The 24,591-nt window shown below is 43.5% G+C and overlaps 1 protein-coding gene across 1 annotated transcript in view; it reads right to left on the bottom strand.

Moving 5' to 3' along the window:
- The window catches only part of LOC132472697 (transmembrane protein 41A-B-like), a 39,180-nt gene extending 18,033 nt beyond the window's left edge, over positions 1-21,147 (bottom strand). Inside the window, exons 1-2 of the mRNA XM_060072424.1 lie at positions 20,908-21,147; positions 18,844-18,994 (exon numbers count right to left, since the gene is read on the bottom strand). Of these exons, the coding sequence (XP_059928407.1) occupies positions 18,844-18,994; positions 20,908-21,044 (288 nt within the window). The 5' untranslated portion in view covers positions 21,045-21,147. The remainder of the gene's footprint in view (positions 1-18,843; positions 18,995-20,907) is intronic.
- Between the last annotated feature and the right edge of the window lie 3,444 nt (positions 21,148-24,591).

Genomic DNA, 24,591 nt, shown 5'->3' with positions numbered 1-24,591 from the left:
CGAAAGATGATATCAAGACATTTATAGAATATTCCGATTCACATTATGATTCTTCGTCATAACTATCCGACCAAACATCCTTCACATTCACTGAGCGAAGATTATAAAAGTCCAGGCCCCCACTTCCTGCACTCGGGTTCCGACTGGGCCAAGTTTCGGGCAGGAAGGGCCCTCCGGGTCCGACCGGGCCAAGTTTCGGTGCGGGGGTCCCAGTTAGGCCCTAGAATAAGGTATTCAAATTTCAGGGCGGTACGACCTTCCTATCTCAAAAACTGTTTTTCCACCACATTCTGGACCATTAGGTCTTGCAGGCAACACTTCTGAGGGGCTTTGTCCAAATGACAGTCCATTTGGGAAAACTTTTTTTCTCTAAGGGCTACAATTCCAAATCTCGGATATGTCGTTCTCTGGGCCCCGGGAAATGTGTGTAAACATTTCAGTATCCCTAGCTATCTCGAAAAGGCCGGAAAAGGGGCGTGACCTCCATCAGTACAGTAAATGTACATAAGACAGAGGTTAGTTTCTAGTCCCCATTTTTTGTGGGATGGATGTGTACATTTGTGGCTTAAGGTGCGTAGACACAGCTGGCCTGTGGCCACGTTTTTGAAGTCTGGGGTCAAAAGGTCAAAAGGAGCCGGCACCACGCCGCTTATGAGGTAACAAAAAGTTCATGTGTATTTCTCTCATAACTTTTTGTCACTATTAAAGAGAGGCCTGATTCTAAGATATGCATGTTGGATGGCTAGGGTGTAGGTCTGGGAAGAACTTCAGGCCAAAATCATACAAGCGAGCCGCTGGGTGCAGGTGCAACGAGATGGAGGGGGGCCTGGACTTTCATAATCTTCGCTCGGTGAATGTGAAGGATGTTTGGTCGGATAGTTATGACGAAGAATCATAATGTGAATCGGAATATTCTATGAATGTCTTGATATCATCTTTCGTCTCAACACTTCTGCTGCAGCCGCCTAAAGTCTCATTCCGAGAACCTTAAAATATGAATCAATCCATTAGAAGTATGAAAATATCTTCCCGGAGGCGTAAGGGGGCAAACAAGGTGTCCTTTGACATCTACGTTTCGAGGCGATTGCAACAGTGCCACACATGATCATATTTGAATATGTTTCGGGGGAGTAATTAGCTGTCGATTTTGGGGGCCTTTATCAATAATGACCAGCTATAGATTTGCTTCCCGATGGAGATTCTTGACAAATTACATGTTATTTAACATCTACACGTTAAGCTGAGTCCAATGAGATCAAGCTTGCCCTCTTGCCACACCGAGATCATGTCCTAGACCATATGTACCATGTAAAATACATTCGCTAGAGTGTCATGCTTGGTGTCATTGGACTCAGCTCAACGTGTAGATGCTAAATAATATGTCATTTGTCACAAATTTCTATCGGAAAGTAAATCAATAGCTGCTCATTATTGATTAAGGCCTCCAATTTCAACAGCTAATTACTACCATTAAACATGTTCGAATATGCTCATGTGTGGCACCATTGCAATCGCCTGGAAGCGTAGATGTTGAAGGACACCTTGTTCGCCCTCTTACGACACCGGGAAGATATTTACATACTTCTGATTGACTAATGAATTGATGCAGCTATTCCCTCAGAAGTCTGGGGTCAAAAGGTCAAAAGCAGCCGGCACCACGCCGCTTATGAGACAACAAAAGTTTATGTGTATTCCTCTCATAACTTTTTGTCATTATTAAAGAGAGGCCTGATTCTCCGATATGCAGGTTGGATGGCTACGGTGTAGGTCTGGGAAGAACTTCAGGCCAAAATCTTGCAAGCGAGCCGCTGGGTGGGTGCAACAAGATGGAGCACTTGCTGAGTCATTTCCTGTAAGCCACAGGTTGAAGCGTATATGCGTCCTTTGAGACCCCCTTTGATATATAAGAGACCCCAAGGCTTACTTAAATGTTGTCGACTCAGTCACCTATTGCATCACTTCCTTTAGGGCTTCGGCCTCCTAATTGATCATTGTAGTATAATTGAATGCCCTCTTTCATATATATGATACCTCCACCAACGGGACGTGGCAGCAATTCTCCAAATCCATATGGGGAGGGGGGGGGGGGGGGGGTGATGCTTGTTGACAGTAGGGGTGTACACTAGACATAAATAGGAAGCAAACTCAGGAGAAGGAATGACCTCTCATAAATATTTATTCAATAAATTGTTTCAAATAACCCTGCCTCGTTAAATCAATGAGCTTGGTGTTTTGCTTTCAAAAATAGGTTATAGAAGAAGTCTAAACTGCACAAAATAAAAACATCCAAGCTGCCTTTTAAGGATACCTTGGAATATCTGTCTATTTTTTAACCATCTGACCCTAGTTTACGACAAAAACAACACAATGGACGGCAGCTCCTTTGCCGCGTGGTTTTTAGAACCATGTAAGGATTAGAGGGGGCGGTCGATAGCAACCACCATAGCAACCATGACGGTCAAGTGACTGGATGCAGCCCCGTTGAAAAAAATAGAATACCACTCGACACACTCAGGAGATTAATGATATTTAAATGATTATGAACATGAAGTCTTTATTTGCATCGGTTTACATTTCGTTCTGTGTAGCATGGAAAAATCGGAGAAACACTCCCATTCATCACCCAAGTGGGTGCTACTCATTGGTGGTGGTTAGTGAGGTCCCCCCTTCACTGTAGGCGTCTTTGAGTGTTATTAATTATTATTATTCTTCATGTTTAACCTCTGTTTTTCTTTTATTCCTAGTCTGTTTTACATAGTTTTGAATGATGACTATATGCTCTGTAAAGTGACCTTGGGTGTCTTGAAAGGCGCCTCTAAATTAAATGTATTATTATTATTATTATTATTCAGAATGCATTGGTTTACATTTCGTTCTTTGGAGCACAGATCTTTTTATTTATTTATTTATTTTCAGTTTTTGAGGAGGTGCTTCAAAGATGCTAATTTTTCTGCAATAATCCAAAATCCAATGGAAAAACCCGTTGGCTTTTTGTCAAGGGAAACCAGGGCGACGCTCACTTCCGGGTTGGGCAACATACGTCAGCCCTCCACCACGCTATACTGTAAAAACACATGTTCAAGTTGAATGATAATGCATGAATTTATTCTTTATTCTGCCATAGAATTTATTTAAGGGGGGGGGGGGGGGGGGGGAGCATACAAGTCTTTTTGGCCATAGTGGATCCAGATCAGTTCCGGAGCATTTCAGCACCCCGGGCAACAGCGCAGGGTTGCCAGGTCCTGCAAAAAACGTCCCGCCCACATACCGTTCAAAATCCACCCAAAATGTCCTAGAAGCAGCCCAAATAAAAAGGATATTCCACCTTGGCCAACGTTTTGAAAGTAATAATAATTGAGGGAATATCTGCAGCGAAATGCATTGTGTGTGTGTGTGTGTGTGTGTGTGTGTGTGTGTGTGTGTGTGTGTGTGTGTGTGTGTGTGTGTGTGTGTGTGTGTGTGTGTGTGTGTGTGTGTGTGTGTGTGTGTGTGTGTATGTGTGTGTGTGTGTGTGTGTGCTAGTTTAGCGAAAGCAGCGTTCTTAGCAACCTGACGTCATTGAAACATGCGAGCGAGCCGATAAAATCTTCCTAATAACTATAAAACTAAAGATCAGACGTAATCACTGACTAAAGATTATGCAAGTAAAAAGTATATTTCTCGCTAGAAATGTTATTAGAAACAAGTTCAACGGTGATTCGGTCCTAAAATAGACCTATTGCATTTCCCATTCGATTAATTAAGAAACCAATCCCGAGATATCCCCGGACCCATGCAAGTGAACGGAGCATTCCACGGCATTGAGAAGACCCGTGTAATAAAGACCCATAATATTTCTGTTTATGGCATAGATTTCTCCTCAGATTAGGCTAATTTATGATAATGATAAAATAAAAGTAAAAACGCTCGGGCAGAGAATCTAAACACTGACTGGAACTACTTAGCAGGTGTCTGTAGCCTATATCAGGAGATAATACACACCCTGCAGCCAATCAGAATACGAGTATTCCCCCAGACTGTGGTATAAACAATAAACAAGAGTTATAATCAACCCCTACGCATCAATATTAATGATAACCCATTATTATACGGTATGACTTCTAGATGTCACGTCCGCTCGCGACACTGGACTTGCGAGGCATCGACGCGGACTTCCATTCACATAGCCAAAAACAAGACAATAGATCTATGGCTAGATCAAAACATCAAGACATACAATTCAGATTAAGATTAAGCAGCTACCCTTTTTTCTTTTGCGCTTTGCCTGAGCAGCGCACCTGCATTTAATAGCCTATATCCGTGAATTGTCACAATTTCTCAGAATCAAAGGTGAAAGTAAAAACGGGTGGCCTAAAGCTGTCATATTGTTCACAATTTTTAACAATAAATGTACTGTACGGAGCTCCTTAAGGGACACTAGGGAGAACGCTCCCGCACAGAACCTTAGTTTGGAAGTCGTGCTGGTGACACGACAAATACTTCCAATTGAAATACATGGGTTTGAAATTTGTGCTTTAAAACACGAAAATTTTGAAAATACGTGATCCTGAACACGTTTCAATAGATTAAATAACGTGACAGTGTCACGACTTTTCGTGAGACCGGGTTGTGTGAGCGGTTCAACAGAACTATTCTGGGATTGCTGAGCTCGCTGGATCCCACGGACCACCCGCGATGGCATCACAAACTTCCGGCCCTGATCCAAGTTTATAATAACTCTGTCCATGCAAGCACCGGGATGACCCCCCACTTTGTTCTTTTTGGACGCCATGCCAGACTACCGATTGACATGATCCATGGAGTGACCCCGCCCCAGCGGCGAGGTGACCTTGAAGAATGGGTTCACCAACACCATAATACCCTGATGGACGCTTATGCCCGGGTGCAGCGATACGTCTCCCGCCGGCAGGCCTGGGACCAGAAACGTTACAATAGACGGGCTTTGGCTGTTCCTCTGCTACCTGGTGAGCGAGTGCTGGTCAAGAACTTCCGCAGAAGGGCACAGGGGAAACTGACATCAAGGTGGCTTCCCACACCTTATGTTGTGCTAGAACAACCCCGGCCAGAACAGCCCGTCTACCTCATTCGCCCCGAAGGGGCAGAAGGGCCCACTCGAATTCTGCATCGGAACAACCTCCGCCCATGCCCAGCAGGAGTGCTGGCCAGCCCGCAGGTACCAGAGGAAGGCCCGCCTGGGGCCAACGTGGGTGCCCCGCCCCAGTTCAATCTTCCCAGTTTCCTAGTGCCCCCGTGTCCCTCCCGTCCAGCCGGCCCTGGTGTACCGCCAAGAGCAGTACACCCTGTGCTGCCCCCCGGTCGCTATACCACCCCTATACCATCCATCTCCATGCCCATAGGTCCCCCAAGGCCTTCTTTAAGCATCCCCACCATGACGCCTCCTCACCCCCCTATTGCCCGACCCTTTGAGTTAGGGACCCAAGATAGGGCCACTGGGGGGGGACTAGGGTTAGTTAATGATGGGGATGATGTTGATAATGATCCGTTGTTGATTATTGATAGGAATGTTGTGAATTATGATCCGTTGTTGGTTGAGGATGTTGTGTTAAATGATTAGATATCTGCTTCCACTGATTCAGAAGCGGACCAACACACAATGGGGCCTCGTCGCTCACAGCGAAGTAACTTTGGGGTACGACCTACACGCTACACATGATTCACCTGGTCGGGCGACCATGGTTAAAGGGGGGGGGAATGTCGCGGAAGGCGACTAGGGGGAAAAGTGCATGAATGGCAAGGACAGTTGATTCCCCCCAGATACCGAACCATAGACTCTGGCTAGAACCGATATTCCCTGCCCCTAGGGGCACTGTGGGTTGGGGTATACGTTGTGTTAAGACGGACCAGGATATAAAAGGGGCCAAGGCATTGAGTTCGGCGCGCCTCACCCTGAGAACAGGAGTACCGATCACTGGACGCCGGCAGACGCAACGATTATCGCGGACCCACCACTACCGGAGACTACTGCACGACCAGACCTCGCCGCACCAAGAAGGACCACTCGGACGTTCTACAGTTCCCGACAACGCCTCTTAAGGCCGATTTATGCTCAGTTACGTAAGCGTAAGCGCAAGCGCAAGAGGCCCTTGCGCGCCCTTGCGCACCCCTTGCGCGACTTCTCACGTCTTGCGTGCGTCGGGCGATTTTTCTAGAATTTTTTACGTAAGCTTTTACGCGAGCCGCGCAGCCTGCAAGGCTGTGATTGGTCTGCTCGTCTGGTTACTACTTCCTGTCTGGAGTATCACATTTCCTGTTTTCATACCGCCAATCCTTTATGCGAACCCTTCCACAGGGGCAAAGTGCTATTTTGATGCGCGACATCAAACAGCTGATGCAGGATTGTGAGCCATTTTAATGATCTTGTCACCTGATATTCGTTCTATTAGGCCTACTGGCCTTATTTGTTTTAGTGTTAGCCTATTTGAATTAATTACGTAATGTTTTGTGTTCACGTTCTATGTGTAGAATGTTGGTGTATTTTAGTGTCTCTCTTATTGTTCACATTTCTAGTCTAGGAACAGGCCAGGGCCTCTCATACATACAAGGTGTTATCCCCAACATTCTGCCATTGTTATGTCTCTACAAGGTTGAACCAACCTGGTCCTCCGGGACATAGCCAGGGCCAAATACCTTATCAAGGCTGAGAGTGCGTCTGTTCACGTGTTATTCATCTATCCCCTTTTTGTATTATACTCGCCCCAACCCTTTGGTTCGACGAGTAGAGGGTTCGACAGCCAAGGAACAAGTCATCGACCACCGGGTCCACTATAGATTATTCAACCTAAGTCTGTATCTCGCTGTATTACATCTGGAATAAACCATCTATTCAACCCTCTAATCCAACCTGTCAAGCTGCTTTGATTTCGACTTCAAGAATTACTACTACGACTGAAAATACACAACGCAGAGTCTGTCCGAACAGTTTAGAAATAAGCTGAAATCTAACATTTGGTGCCGTGACACCGTCTTGAAGAGAGAGGAGTGAGAAGACGATTGCCTCTGAAGATTGCCCTGTGACCGAGAAGAGCGCGCGCCCTGCCTGGGAAGACGTCTGATCAACGCCTGCCCTGCCGAGGGACCCGCATCCACAACGCGGCTGAACCAGCGCATCTCTATGCACCACGTGGGAATCAACGGTGACTGAATCTCATTCCACACTCTCGACCAAGGGAAAAGAACAAGAAAGTAATCTTAAAATAATCTACACACACATAACTGTGATTATTATTATTTGTTTTACTATTAGGCTGCACTACATTTGCTGAGTAATGAAGTTGTGTCATTAAGAGCTTGACGAAGTGAGAACCTGTATTAGTGTTTAAAAGCTCAATAATCACTGAATATACGCTGTATGAATGGGAAAGACACGTGTATCTGGGTTAGATTCCTAGAATCTGGGTTAAATTCCTAGTATCTGGGTTAGATTCCTAGAATCTGGGTTACATTCCTAGTATCTGGGTTAGATTCCTAGAATCTGGGTTAGATTCCTAGTATCTGGGTTAGATTCCTAGAATCTGGGTTAGATTCCTAGAATCTGGGTTAGATTCCTAGAATAGGTGCATCTTTGCTAGTTTGTCAATGTTGATACGTGTCCTGAATATAACTTAAGACGTTTGGTTTGCTCAGGGGTTTTGTTTTACGACTTGCTGGACAAGGAGTGAAACCGTATTTGTATTGAATTATTGGTGAGGTTACATGAATCGCTAGAGTTTTTATTTGTGTTATATTGTTTTTGATCCCCGCCGAGGAATCAGATATTGTTTTTGATCCCCGCCGAGGAATCACATATATTGTTTTATATTGAAGAAGGAAAAAGTGTGCCATCATCTGTTGTTGGCATACCGAGCTCCGTGGGAGGCGTCTATTTGTTTCTTTCTAAGCAGCGATTGGTCGCTAGTTTTAGTTACTTTACAGATAGAAAAAGATAGAAAAAATGCCGAAAGGTAAAGGCTGGCCAAAGAAATCGATCTGGATGGTTTTCAAAAACTGGATCAAGAAGACTAGACGAAGTAAACCAATCGGGTTGTCACTATTGTCTCAGTGTAAGCGATACTTAATTAAGCATGTCGGCAACAAAAAGAGAGATGAATTGGAAAAGACAACTGCTCTGAAAAAAAATAGAGAGCAAATCAAACTGCTTGCCGACGAAATTCTTTTGTTAAAGGATGAAGCGACTCTGAACAAAGAGCAGAGGAAGTTGACAGACCTACACACGACGCTGGTCAGACAAGGAGTGATAGCGGCCCGCCCCCTCGACTCAGGGCCCTCTGAGGGGAGTGACCAAGGCAAAGGAGGAGGAACCTTGGGAGCCTATGGTCGCATTTACCCCAAACTGCCATTGTGTGGCCCAGATGGGGAATACATCTTCCCTGGTGGTTTACAGGAGTCGGGACACAATGTTCTTTCAGTCATCAACAGCTTTATAGGCGAGTACCCGGTCATCTGCAGTACTCCCCACGTGCCACAGAAGGGAAATCCATCTGCCCCACCTGACTATGCTAATTATGATGCGACCCAGATCCCACAACAATTTCCCCAATTCTCCCCTGTCCCACCACATTCCTTCCTTCAACATCCGAACCCCCGGGTACAGCAACCCCACGTGGAGAGGTCTGGAGCAGTGACTAAGAATGAGTCACTCAATGGAGGATTTGATGACAACATACAACCACACTGCAGCGCGATGGGAGGCGCAGCCACACCACACATGAAGGCCACAGACGAGAAGAAGGAAATAGCCAGGGACCGAGAAAGATTCCCCCAGTCCGACAGGCAGAGAGAACCTCGACCATGCCACAACTGCGGACAAAATGGACACTGGCAAAGAGAATGTAAGGCCCCTCGAAAGATGCACCGGGACCGCTCAAACAAAATGAGGGAACGATGGAAGAAATTACAAGCGAAGAGTGTTGAAGAACTCAGCCGCCTGTGCGATTCAGTGTCGGAAACCAACAATAACACCGACTTGGAATGACACTCGTTAGATTTGGCACGCAAACTGACTGATACGGGGTGAAGAGTAGGGAGTGTTTGAGTGTTTGTTATTTTCATTCCTTTATTTTCATGAGAGGTTAGTTTTCGAAAGATGCTAGGACTTTTGTCACCACCTCTCTAAGTTCACGTTGGTTCCTTCTTGACACAACTGCTCAGCTTTAGAACATTTGTTTTTGTTTTATTTTTGAACAAAGGTTCAATCATTCATTCATTCACACAAGGTTTATTGAGAACTATGATGACTGATTACTGATTACTGATATAACCATTTTCGAATCAAGCGATTCATTTTTTGTATGATCATTTTTCATTGTTTATCGAATCATTAAGACAATTACAAACCATAGTTGATTATTATTACTGTTGGAGGCTGTGACAATGCCTCCCCCATGACTGATACTGCACTTTTTCTTTGTTTCATGTTTCATCGTACCTGGGAGATCCAGGAGACACGGACACTTGATGAGTCCTTGAACTGAACTGTGTCTGTGTTTGTCCTGACGCCCTACTACGAACTTTCATCCTCATCCCCCATCACACCTGCGGTGGCCATCAACTGGAAAAGAACTCTGTTGCAACTGCTACTCAAAACCAACTGAGTCATGCAGTATTGTCTGTGATGTTGTTGTGCCAAGCAGAGGGAGGGGCCTGGACAGTTGACCTTCTTGATTCTTTAAAATTTGTATCTGTTTTGGTTTAATCATGTGTAATCTAATGAGTTTGTTATTTTCTTTATTATAGTGGCCTACACCTGGTTTACTTGTGTATGATTTGAATTTACTTGTCTTTTGCCTTTTATGCTTTCTTTCATTGATTTAGTTAATTATTAATGGGTCACCAGAAAATACACTGAATTCTCTTTTTGTGGGTGATCTTTAAACTATGTTTAGTATGATCAAGAGGGAGGAATGTAGAATGTTGGTGTATTTTAGTGTCTCTCTTATTGTTCACATTTCTAGTCTAGGAACAGGCCAGGGCCTCTCATACATACAAGGTGTTATCCCCAACATTCTGCCATTGTTATGTCTCTACAAGGTTGAACCAACCTGGTCCTCCGGGACATAGCCAGGGCCAAATACCTTATCAAGGCTGAGAGTGCGTCTGTTCACGTGTTATTCATCTATCCCCTTTTTGTATTATGCTCGCCCCAACCCTTTGGTTCGACGAGTAGAGGGTTCGACAGCCAAGGAACAAGTCATCGACCACCGGGTCCACTATAGATTATTCAACCTAAGTCTGTATCTCGCTGTATTACATCTGGAATAAACCATCTATTCAACCCTCTAATCCAACCTGTCAAGCTGCTTTGATTTCGACTTCAAGAATTACTACTACGACTGAAAATACACAACGCAGAGTCTGTCCGAACAGTTTAGAAATAAGCTGAAATCTAACATATGTGAAACATAAGTGTTCATGTTCTGTGTGAAACATAAGTTCAGTAGCCTCTTTGAGTGAATGAAATTTGAAAGCGTGAGTGTGTAGTGAATGAAAAATGTGTGCGTGTATGGTGGGACTATTTTCTGTATTTGATAAATAAACCCCTTTTCTCTAATAATGCTGCCTACCATATAATTTATGTGGACATTATGCGCTATAGCTTAAAGCCTTTGGCTATAGGCCTACACTTAAATAATTCATTCATCTGTCAAGGCAGTAGCTGTAGCATTTTATATGGATATGAATGAATGAGTTTGACGTAAACCAAATTAGGTAACTTGTGTAACATGATAACTAATGAATCAAAAGTCATGCTTCCAAGTAACCAATGTATATATATTTATTGGTCAGTGCGCATACCCAATCGCAGCACATTGTACTGGTGGGGAAACACGCCAGCATCTGACAAAAAATGATCTGCCAGCTGCTCCCTGACAAGGGCCGGTTTTGGTGAGAGTCGGGAAGATATCGGATGACTCGCGAAAGGAGATCATCAAACTTTGGCACATAAACAAACCAACGACTACCACAGACAAAGACGTCATTCTCGAGGTCGTCTTCAACGAAAAACTTTACTCCACATATTACTCCACCTACTGTTCTGGCGGTAAATTGCTTGGCAACACGCGCAACCTAAAAGGGAGCATGAATTGCTTTGAGTAAATTTTGCGCAACAACGTAACACCAACGCTGAAGCATGCAGCCGCCTTTAGTCCCGTTGGAAAGGGACGTAACATAGCCGTAAGCTTGCCTGAATCGGATTCCGAGAACGTCCACACCACCCTGAAGCATTGTTTTTGTCCTGTCTGTTCCACCTAGAAGTCACCCTCCGTTCCGGGCGATCTTCTAGCCTGCTCGGCCTCCGTGAGCAGCGAAGGACGGACGGAACCCTACACCACGTCGCACAGCAGTGTTTGTGTTTGTTTGTTTTCCAACTCGCCGTTCGAGGGACTAGTTTGGCGCGAGTTGGAACGGACGATTTTAGACTTTACTATTTGTTGTTTGTTGGTTTTATATATATATATATATATATATATATATATATATATATATATATATATATATATATATATATATAGCATATTTTATCTTTTGAGTCCATCCTACATGTGGGGGATTCCTATCGTATAGGGGGGGTAGTAGTATGGTGAGCACTGCGTAATACTAGCCCTATTGGTTCAGCGAGCCCCTGGTTTTTCCCTAATCAAGTGTGGTGGTGATGATTATGCATGAATAGGTTGGTCCCCCCTCACGTGTGTTCAGTGTGTGCAGTGTTCAGTGTGTGCTGTGTGCAGCATTTTACAGGTTTGCAGTGTGTCCAGTGAGGGCAGGGTGTGCAGTGTACTGAAGTGGGCTCGACATACAACCCAGTCGCCAAGAAAAAACGTTGACGGTGTACGTTTCCATGAACACTGGAGACGTACTATTACAACGTAAAAACAGCGTGTTATACCTACAGTATCCACGCGTGCCGCTGTGGAGGCGGGTTTCGGGGTTTGGGTTTCACGGCTTTCGCGGCAAATTGTGGACACGATTGTTTAGGGGGGGGGGGAGGTAGACTGTTGTCGACCGGGGAGGGGGGGGGGAGACACGTTTGTTGAGGGGGGGGGGGGGGGGGGACGACGACGACACACGATTGTAGGGGGGGGGGGGGGGGGGGAACACGTTAGTTGAAGGGGGACGACGACGACGACACGTTTGTTGAGGGGGGGGGAGACACGTTTGTAGGGGGGGGGGGGGGGGGGCACGCTCGACAACGAGAGTTGGTTTTTATTGAACGCTCGACAACGAGAGTTGGTTTTTATTGAACGAGACTTCAACACGGAACAGCTGCACGAAACGATGGTCACGTCACTCTCGGTGACGGTGTCGACAACAATGAACACACGAACAATGTTAATAGAACAACACACAACCACATAACATCCCGAACCCATCAACCCCACTTAATCCTAACAACAAAACAAGTTAACAAAAGCCCCATTTGTCAACTGACAACCCCAATTCCCAGAATCCCCCGCGGCTCCGGAACACGGCGTAGTTTATATTAATCTTTATTATCCGAATGGGAAATGCAATATTTTAGGACAGATACACCATTAAACGCGTTTCTAATGACATTTCTAGCGAGAAATGTACATTTTCCTTACATAATCTTCAGTCAGTGAATGTGTATGATCTTTATTAATCTTTATTATCTGAATGGGAAATGCAATATTTTAGGACCGATTCACCGTTAAACGTGTTTCTAATAACATTTCTAGCGAGAAATATACTTTTTACTTGCATAATCTTCAGTCAGTGATTGTGTCTGATCTTTAGTTTTATAGTTATTAGGATTTGATCGGATCGCTCGCATGTTTCAACGTCAGGTTGTCAGGCTGCTTTCGCTAAACTAGCAGCTCACGTGCTTCCTTCCTGCGTTTGTGTTATTAAACTGTTACTTTATGTAACTTTTAATGATATCATCTTGTTAGAAACACGTATATCTGAGAGGCAACCCAGTCGCCAAAAGCATTCGTTGACAGTGTACGTTTCGTGAACACTGGATTACGTCGCATTTCAACATAAAATAGCGTGTTATACACGCACACACGCACGCACACACACACGCACACACATGCACACGCACGCACAGACACACACAGACACACACACACACACACACACACACACACACACACACACGCACACGGTGCATTTCGCTGCTAAAACAACAACAACAAAATATTCCCTCAAATATTATTACTAAAGAACCGTTTTCCAAAGAACGAAATGTAAACCAATGCATTCTGAATGGGAGTGTTTCTCCGATTTTTCCATGCTACACAGAACAAATGTAAACCCATGCAAATAAAGACTTCATGGTCATAATAATTTAAATATCATTAATCTCCGTGTGTTGGGTGGTATTCTATTTTTTTCAACGGGGCTGGTGCCGTCTCCTTTTGACCTTTTGACCCCAGACTTCTGGGGGAATAGCTGAATCAATTCATTAGTCAATCAGAAGCATGTAAATATCTTCCCGGTGGCGTAGGAGAACGAACAAGGTGTCCTTCAACATCTACACTTCCAGGCGATTGCAACGGTGCCACACATGAGCATATTCGAACATGTTTAATGGTAGTAATTAGCTGTCGAAATTGGAGGCCTTAATCAATAATGAGCAGCTATTGATTTGCTTCCCGATAAAAAATTGTGACAAATGACATGTTATTTAGCATCTACACGTTGAGCTGAGTCCAATGACACCAAGCATGACACTCTAGCTAATGGTAACATGTATTTTACATGGTACACCTAGGTCTAGGACATGATCTCGGTGTAGCAAGAGGGCGAGCTTGATCTCATTGGACTCAGCTTAACGTGTAGATACTAATTAACATGTAATTTGTCAAAAATCTCCATCGGGAAGCAAATCTATAGCTGGTCATTATTGATAAAGGCCTCCAAAATCGACAGCTAATTACTACCCCGAAACATATTCAAATAGGATCATGTGTGGCACTGTTGCAATCGTCTCGAAACGTAGATGTCAAAGGACACCTTGTTTGCCCTGTTGCACGACCGGGAAGATATTTTCATACTTCTAATGGATTGATTCATATTTTAAGGTTCTCGGAGTGAGACTTTAAGCGGCTGCAGCAGAAGTGTTGAGACGAAAGATGATATCAAGACATTAATAGAATATTCCCATTCACATTATGATTCTTCGTCATAACATACGACCAAACATCCTTTACATTCACCGAGCGAAGATTATGAAAGTCCAGGCCCCCCCTTCCTGCACTCGGGGTCCGACCGGGCCAAGTTTCGGTGCGGGGGTCCCAGTTAGGCCCTAGAATATGGTATTCAAATTTCAGGGCGGTAGGACCTTCCTATCTCAAAAACTGTTTTTCCACCACATTCTGAACCATTAGGTCTCGCAGGCAACACTTCTGAAGGGGCTTTGTCCAAATGACAGTCCATTTGGGAAAACTTTTTTTCTCTATGGGCTAGAACTACAAATCTTGGATATGTCGTTCTCGGGGCTCCGGGAAATGTGTGTAAACATTTTAGCATCCCTAGCTATCTCGAAAAGGCCGGAAAAGGGGCGTGACCTCCAACAGTACAGTCAATGTACATAAGACAGAGGTTAGTTTCTAGGCCCCATTTTTTGCGGGATGGAGGTGTACATTTGTGGCTTAATGTGTGTAGACACAGCTGGCCTGTGGCCACGTCTTTGAAGTCTGGGGTCAAAAGGTCAAAAGGAGCCGGCACCACGCCGCACCACGCCGCACAAAAAGTGAATCTGTATTTCTCTCATAACATTTTGTCATTATTGAAGAGAGGCCTGATTCTCAGATATGCATGTTGGACTGTTAGGGTATAGGTCTGGGAAGAACTTCAGGCCAAAATCTTTCAAGCGAGCCGCTGGGTGCAGGTGCAACGAGATGGAGCACTTGCTGATTCATTTCCTGTAGGGCTGGAGCCACAGGTTGAAGCGTATGCGTCCTTTGAAACCCCCTTTGATATATAAGAGACCCCAAGGTACAGTTTACTTAAATGTTCTCGCCTCAGTCACCTATTGCATCACTTCCTTTAGGGCTTCGGCCTCCTAATTGATCATTGTAGTATAATTGAATGCCCTCTTTCATATTATATGATACTTCCACCACTGGGACGTGGCAACAACTCTCCAAATCCATATGGGGAGGGGGGGGGGATGCTTTTGGACAGTAGGGGTGTACACTAGACATAAATAGGAAGCAAACTCAGGAGAAGGAATGACCTCTCACAAATATTTATTGAATAAATTGTTTCAAATAACCCTGCCTCGTTAAATCAATGAACTTGGTGTTTTGCTTTCAAAAATAAGTTATAGAAGAAGTCTAAACTGCAGAAAATAAAAACATCCAAGCTGCCTTTTAAGGATACCTCGGAATATCTGTCTATTTTTTAACCGTCGGACCCCAGTTTATGACAAAAACAACACAATTTACGGCAGCTCCTTTGCCGCGTGGTTTTTAGAGCCATGTAAGGATTAGAGGGGGCGGTCGATAGCAACCACCATAGCAGCATGACGGTCAAGTGACTGGATGCAGCCCCGTTGAAAAAAATAGAATAGGCCTACCACCCAACACACGGAGATTAATGATATTTAAATTATTATGACCATGAAGTCTTTATTTGCATGGGTTTACATTTCGTTCTGTGCAGCATGGAAAAATCGGAGAAACACTCCCATTCAGAATGCATTGGTTTACATTTCGTTCTTTGGAAAACGGTTCTTTAGTAATAATATTTGAGGGAATATTTTGTTGTTGTTGTTTTAGCAGCGAAATGCACCGTGTGCGTGTGTGTGTGTGTGTGTGTGTGTGTGTGTGTGTGTGTGTGTGTCTGTGTGTGTCTGTGCGTGCGTGTGCATGTGTGTGCGTGTGTGTGCGTGCGTGTGTGCGTGTATAACACGCTATTTTATGTTGAAATGCGACGTAATCCAGTGTTCACGAAACGTACACTGTCAACGAATGCTTTTGGCCTCTCAGATATACGTGTTTCTAACAAGATGATATCATTAAAAGTTACATAAAGTAACAGTTTAATAAGACAAACGCAGGAAGCACGTGAGCTGCTAGTTTAGCGAAAGCAGCCTAACAACCTGACGTTGAAACATGCGAGCGATCCGATCAAATCCTAATAACTATAAAACCAAAGATCAGACACAATCACTGACTGAAGATTATGCAAGTAAAAAGTATATTTCTCGCTAGAAATGTTATTAGAAACGCGTTTAACGGTGAATCGGTCCTAAAATATTGCATTTCCCATTCAGATAATAAAGATTAATAAAGATCATACACATTCACTGACTGAAGATTATGTAAGGAAAATGTACATTTCTCGCTAGAAATGTCATTAGAAACGCGTTTAATGGTGTATCTGTCCTAAAATATTGCATTTCCCATTCGGATAATAAAGATTAATATATGCTACACCGTGTTCCGGAGCCGCGGGGGATTCTGGGAATTGGGGTTGTCAGTTGACAAATGGGGCTTTTGTTAACTTGTTTTGTTGTTAGGATTAAGTGGGGTTGATGGGTTCGGGATGTTATGTGGTTGTGTGTTGTTCTACTAACATTGTTCGTGTATTCATTGTTGTCGACACCGTCACCGAGAGTGACGTGACCATCGTTTCGTGCAGCTGTTCCGTGTTGAAGTCTCGTTCAATAAAAACCAACTCTCGTTGTCGAGCATTCAATAAAAATCAACTCTCGTTGTCGAGCGTGCCCCCCCCCCCCTACAAACGTGTCTCCCCGCCCCCTCAACAAACGTGTCGTCGTCGTCGTCCCCCTTCAACTAACGTGTCCCCCCCCCCCCCCCCCTACAATCGTGTCCCCCCCCCCCCCCCCTCAACAAACGTGTCTCCCCCCCCCCTCCCCGGTCAACAACAGTCTACCCCCCCCCCCCCCTAAACAATCGTGTCCACAATTTGCCGCGAAAGCCGTGAAACCCAAACCCCGAAACCCGCCTCCACAGCGGCACGCGTGGATACTGTAGGTATAACACGCTGTTTTTACGTTGTAATAGTACGTCTCCAGTGTTCATGGAAACGTACACCGTCGACGTTTTTTCTTGGCGACTGGGTTGCGACATAGTAGTATGGTAATATCGTAGCACCAGTCTACCCCCTGGCTTAGAGCCATTCCTTCTCCCCCTCCCACATACGTGATAGACTCAATCTTACAGAGTGGCATGTGATTGTGCTAATAAAGTATATTTGTTTATAATTGATCCATTGACTGCTGTTGTGGTATTTGGGGGATTCCTAGTAGGAGGTTTGCGCGACATTAACATGTAACTTTTAAACTAAATAAACAAACCTGGAATTTGACAACAACATACTTGTTTGAATGCTTATTGCAACAGAACAGGTGACGTTAATGGTAAATGGTATTAAACAGAACGTTGTAATGATGGTACTTGCAAGATTGTATTAAACTGTCGTGAGCGCATGATAAATGACATGGTTGATAAATTATTTTAAAACAGTATGAAGGTAACGGAATACATAGTCAAACAAGACAAACACACACAGGCAACATTGACGGAAGCTATGCGCCCCGTCACGTGCGTTCAGGATTAGGACTGATATATATGTCGGCCTAGGCCTAATCAATTATCTAATCAAATATCTTTAGCATTCATATTATTGCACTCTATTCTTTTCGTAGGCTACTCTGCGGTTGGCCTTGATGGGGAGATATTTTAACCCTTTTTTAACCCCATTTTCCTGAGACATTCCTCCGTCTCCCCCTGCGTCATAGCCTGGTTCAGCACCGTGTCAGTGGACAGGTGCAATCCTACGAACGTTGTGAGTGCAGTGAATGCGCGTTCATGTTAAGAGAGGTTTCGGGAAAAGAAATGTACGATGGTTCGCGAGATCCATCGTGAGAATGATCGTGCGAAGATCCAACGTTATCGGGAAACTGGGCCCAGACCAAGCTGACTCATGTTATGCAGAAATAAAAACGATACGCTATAAATAAATGTCTGCTTTTTCATTCAGTTATGATCAAACTTGCCACTTACCATACACAAAATGTTCGGTCAAGTAACTTAGTCTATAATCAAAGAGTATGTACTTGTAGTGTTCGCCACCTCCACATTAACCCCCTTTAATTTAGAACATCTTAACTTTAGACTTTAAAAACGATGGATAGGTTGGTTTTTGCAGCTAAACAAAACTCAAAATGAAAGGTACCCTTTCAAACTATTATATTATTAGACTACTATACATATATATAGACACACTATACACTAAACCATCACCATAGGCCTGTTTGAGCAAACTTTGCAACAGGAAAGATTTTCGAAAGAAGATCTCTGGAATCGACTGATGTTGTCTGTGTGTTTAGCCAAGTATATGATTGGGTGAAAAAAGTTCAAAGCTATTGGTTTAGAAATTAAGGGGAGGAGCTAATTAGCATTTAACTGGAACGCGTTCTGAACTTCCCTGAACGCGTTCTGGAACGTGCGCCAAAGTGCCTTCAGAACGTGTGCTGAGACGCGTGCTGAGTGGCTTTCACGCGTGCTGATACGTGTTAAAGTTGTTCAGAACGCGTGCTGATACGCGTAAAACGAAGTCTAATTAAGTCCCCCAGGGCAGGGTATGCGTAGCCTTCTGGACGCCTTCTGGACGCGTATGCGTAGCGATGTGTTGACTATGTAACGGCCCTTACGACGATGTACCATCCAAATGGATGACAGCATATTCATGCCATTTGTGTTGGTTAGTTGACAGTTTGGGTGTGAGATCATTCGTGTGTCTTTATCAAATGTTTGTGTTTTGACCTCCATTATGCTCCATCTCAGGGGGTTAAACTTCACTAAAGCTTCTAGACTCTGTGCTCACCAAGAAGGAGGACCCAGGGATGGCGAAAGACTGTTTGTAGAGGTAGGCGCTGCAGAACAGCAGGAGGACATAGTTGTGGTGTTCTCTCTTGTAGAACTTTAGCGTCTCCGCTAGCTCCCTTAGCTCGTCCAGGTCAGAAGGGAACTTCAGCCTGGATGGTGGAAACAAAGTATATTTTGTTTTCTGTTAGCTTTACGGACAGATGGAAACATCCTATCTTAATTGGTATTGATTGGAATTGGTATTGAACTAATTGTCAGATGAAACACACCTGTATTGTATACATGTGTAGTGCATGTTGGATGCACTACAAACTCAAACGGGGGTGTTGAAGTGCAAGTGAACTTATTTGATAACTAAAGATGATTGCTGAAAGAAACAGGAGGGGAAAGAAAGACAGACAGACAGAAAATCAAGAAACATAGGGAGAAGAGGAGAGTAATTGTATCTGCCTGATTGAAGGACAAGAATAGCCCTTGCTGCATGTGTGCAAACAAAAACACACACACATGCAATATAAATGTTTGGATATAATAACGGAAGAAAATCCCCCTGAAACACGTTGGCTGCCTCTCCACCTAATATTCAGCATCCGTGGTTTTCATTGATCAGCTAGGCAACTCATGGACTGTCACATGTTGATGGCATTAATGTGTGTGTGAGGGGAAGGGGAGCCTTTGGGTTTGGCTTATATTTCTCGTACACATTACCCTGCAATATGCATGTTCACACACACACACACACACACACACACACACACACACACACACACACACACACACACACACACACACACACACACACACACCCTAAAAGGATGAACCTTAGATATGTGAATGTGGGGCCTAAAGGTCACATGTTTGAATCCCTACACCATCATGGTAAGGAAGTGGGGGTTGGGCATCACCAGCTCATTGCAACAGATCTGTGATCAGATCTTCAGCAATATGACCAGACATGAACTCCTGAACGTCTCCATGTACATAACCTTAATGACACAGGACATTTTGACGAAAGGGCAGACACCGTATGCATGGCACTCACTGTGGCACTTTTGTTGTACCCACACACATTTACAGACAAGCACACACACACACATATACACACACACACACACACACACAGACACTGCGTAAACACATGCACAAACACACACACACACACACACGCACACAAACTGTGTAAGAGAGGCCCATCTGGGTGCATGCCTGGGCAGTATAATATCTTGCTAAGCGTTATTCTAACTGTCCCTAGACTACTGCACACACACATAAAACACACACACACACACACACACACACACACACACACACACACACAGACACTGCGTAAACACATGCACAAACACACACACACACACACGCACACAAACTGTGTAAGAGAGGCCCATCTGGGTGCATGCCTGGGCAGTATAATATCTTGCTAAGCGTTATTCTAACTGTCCCTAGACTACTGCACACACACATAAAACACACACACACACACACACACACACACACACACACACACACACACACACACACACACACACACACATACACACTCTCCCGCTCTCAATTCAATTCAATTTGATTTTATTTGTATAGCCCTTAATCACCATTACAGTCTCAAAGGGCTTAACAGGCCAAATATTTATGACACCCCCGTTTACCCATGCCCCCACAAGGGCAAGAAAAAACTCCCTTGAAATCAGCAAGGAAGAAATCTTGAGAATGATATCTTGCTCTCATATGATACCAACAAACACACACTCTAAAGACATTCTAAAGAGTAATGGGATACATACAAGCTGTGCTGCCCAACCGAGCCTGCTCTGCTCTTGTGGGGATTTCTGTTTTTGCATTGGTTCTGTTGCTCTCTCTAATGCAATTGCAATCATTTGTCAGCAGCGTTCTTATTTTGCAGCTTAAAGGCCAAATTAATGACTTTTTGCATTACACTTATGCTTGAAACTTGTGTTCGCCTATATTGTTCAAAATAAAGTAAAGCAAATTAATGAAAGGGGACTTCAGTAACCAATGACAGCCAATGGGATCACAGTTAATTAACCTTAATTATGCCTACCGATACTCCTTGACTTCCGAGTCCTCGTCTGTGTTGTCTGATGGGATTGGGGAGACGGCGGGCAGGTGCGTGGACAGCAGGTAAAGGTAGCAGGTTGCCGCGGACAGGACGCCCAGCAGTCCAACTATGGAACGCATTTTTCTGATGCTATACAATTCCAGTCCTTTGTAAGTTAACCAGTGATTATGTTTTCTTAGTTTGTTCTGCTACACACCATTTGACAACGTGTGCTGGCGAAAGCTACAAGTGACTGAGTTCTGCTGAGAGGCTGGAGCGGGACGGGGATCACATGGCGCCTGCAGACCAACTGGCCGAGATCAAAATAACTGTCATTGCGACTGAAATGTGCCTGTTGTCATTGCACTTCTGTAAAGTGGCCTCTAAGTGGCAGTGACACGAGGGCCTTAACCACACAGGGGCCCAGGATCAGCGTGGATTGGAGCGACGAGATGGAGACATTTAATAAAAAACAAGAGAAAAAATTAGCAACTTGGGTGTTTTTTAAGTTCATGTTTTTTATTACCACGGTAATTGCATTGTTTTATGGTTAAAACCAATAAATGTAGTGCTCTAATGTGATTGCTGAGATTATGTACTTTATAACCTTACGTTCTCTCGTTTCAAACACTTTATACTACAATGAGAGCATCGTAGATTGTAGACCAATAAATATATATATATTTTTCAATATACAGGAGAAAGTATGAACTATGCATTGGTAGGCAAAGTATAGAAGACATGGCACGTACAAATTAAGGCGCTTACATTCACTGAAAAAAATTATTTTGCAATATAATAAGCTTAATTTCGTTCTGCAAAGAGAGCTCAACAATAAGCAGAATTAAATCGGTCAAGTGCTGCATTATATAGGACATTTAATAAATATTTTGAAGCAACATGTTATATATCTTTTTTGTAATATATTTTTATTGGTTTGTAGTGTCAAACATTTCCACATCATTCATCATATCTTCTGTGTTTGCTCACCATTATGACATGAATAGTACAAATTTGAGAAGTCTCTCAGAAGTACACACAGACATACTGACACAATACAGTGTATGCCGCATTTGCAGATACCGATAGAAGTCCTGTTTTTCCAAAAGGTATTTCTCTTTGAGTGAATCAAAACTAAGCATTGTCCCTCCTTTCATTACCTTACATAAAGCTGTTAGGTGTCCACTCCTTGAATCTACAGTCCAGTTGGTGAGGAATGAAGTCTGAGTCATGCGAGGCACACCATTTAAGAAACATAATATATATATTATGTTTTTATTATGTTGTAATATAATATCGCCTTCTAATTTATATTCTTTAATGAACGTTTTCCAAATTTTTAGAGTACATTTCACCCATGGATTCTCAATACTCTTTATGTAATTTTGTAAATTATTGTCTGTTATAACTGCCTGTATGGGGTTCGAACATATTTTCTCTTCAATAGATTTCCATTGAGCATTATATTTTGGGTTTCACCAATATACAATGGTTCTTATCTGTGTTGCCAGCCAGGAAATAGTCTCTGAGAGAGGGTAGACCCCATCCCCCTTTTTCTTTTGTCAGTTGTAGAGTTTTGAGTTTTGGTCTTGTGCTTTGCCATTTATATCTTGACAGCATTTTTTCCCATTCATTGAATTGGTTTTGATTGATTTCAATTGGTAGGGTCTGTAAAAAGGTACAATAATCAAGGTAATATACTTATTTTAATAGATTCAATTCTTGAAGAAAGGCTCAAGAAAGGGATAAGGTTCCATCTTGCTATATCTTCCTTAATATTTTGCTGTACTGGTAGGTAATTACATTCTAATCATTTTGGAAGATCTACGGGTATGTTAATCCCCAAATACCTGATGGATTTTTCTTTGCCATATCACTGGGTATTTCTTCTTAATTTCTTCAGGTGGGCTGTAATTATATGAAATTAGTTGGGTCTAACCAATGTTAACCTTGTATACCAGGGGTCGGCAATAGGCGGACCGCGGTCCGTGTCCGGACCCAACTGACGTCCTCTCCGGACCGAGACACAATTGCAACAATAATATTAATAATGCGATTTTTTTTTTATATACCGTATTGGTCCGAATATAAGACGGCCTTTTTTCCAATCGAAATAGGTCCGAAAAAGTCGGGTCATCTTATATTCGGGGTCTAGTATTCAGAGCGCAGTTTCTCTTCTTCGCCTCTCCCTTTAAATGTCAATACACATTCGCGGCCGCAGGTTGCGCCAGAAATTGGTTCCGGGAAGAAGTAGTCCAGCGTCCTTAACAACCAGACCGTTACCGGTGTTTAAAGACAGGCTGACCAGAGACAAGTGGCTCAAAAGTGGGTCAGGTCAATCAACAACAGCGGAGGAGCTATGATGCCAATTTTAAAATATTGGTCGTCAATAAGGCAGAGTCAAGTAACAACTGCCAAGCTGCCAAGATGTTTGGGGTCACGGAGTGTAACGTAAGAAGATGGCGAGCACCAAAATAACGTCTCAAAGACGTCAACAGTCAGCGCAAATCCTACCGTGGTCCTCAAAGTGGCCGTTTCAGTGAGGTTGACCGGAGAGTTTTTGAAAACGTCAGAGAAAACGCGCTTTGGGCGGAGCCGGTGGAAGCGGAGCAGCTGGGGAGCGATGACAGCGAGAGCAAACACAGCGGGGCAGAGGACGTGTGTGAGCGATAGACAGAGATCGGAGGAGAAGTTTGGCGAATTTTGGTTAAGTTTAGTTAAATATGTGGCCTGTATTTTTTTATGTTATTTAAAAATGTTCCCAATGTTGCTTGATATTAATTTTGAATCATACTGTACATATTTTGCCTTGAAAGTGCCGTGGCCTTTACTGGCATTATTATTATTGTCATTGATATAACAAGTGTTTCATTCACTGTTCTTTGTTCTGCAAATCTGGTCTGCAAATCTTTTTTTCTAAATGTTTGTGTTGAAAAACGGGGGGTCGTCTTATAATCAGGGTCGTCTTATATTCGGACCAATACGGGTATATATAATTTTGACCAAGAGATTTTAACAACTAATGTTTGGGTGACTTTTATAAACCCGTTAAATACATTAAATTAACTATAACTTTATGGTAGGCTATGTTTTTGTTTAAACGTTATAATGCCAGTAGCCAATCAGATGATAGCCTGCCCTACGAGCTGTGCGACTGGTGCACGCAAGCGCGGCAAAATTGACAGAAGAAAAGAGTGCCGTCAGTTGAGAGAGAAAGCTTTCATTGCAGTTCAAGAGAAAGGTAGATTGTGAGAACAGAGCTTTTAAAGAGGAGTGTTCATTCTGCCTGCATGCAGCTCTAAGCATGTGTGCCTGATCTGCTCCGAGACGGTGGCGGATAGTCAGTTGTTGACCAAACAGACACTGATACTACTAGCGCCTCAAGTACTTATATTGGCTAAATATGCCTCTGAATCATAATGCACACCTTGACTGTTGGTACATAAAACACATGCAGTCCTATATCAGTGAAAACAACGGTCATAAAAAATGTGTGATAGACCCCCGGACCCAAGCTTGAGGATTTTTTTTGAAACTGGACCCATTAGGATTTTAATTGCCTAGCCCTGTTGTATACCAACAATTTACCATATTATTCAAATTATTCCACCAATTTTGGTAAAGTGTCTGTCGGCTGTCCCAAAAAACACAAAATATCATCTGCATAACCGGGCCAATTTATACTCT

This window comes from Gadus macrocephalus, chromosome 15 (genome assembly GCF_031168955.1).
Source record: "Gadus macrocephalus chromosome 15, ASM3116895v1".
NCBI classification, from domain to species: domain Eukaryota; kingdom Metazoa; phylum Chordata; class Actinopteri; order Gadiformes; family Gadidae; genus Gadus; species Gadus macrocephalus.
This window is presented reverse-complemented; position numbering and strand designations above follow the sequence as displayed.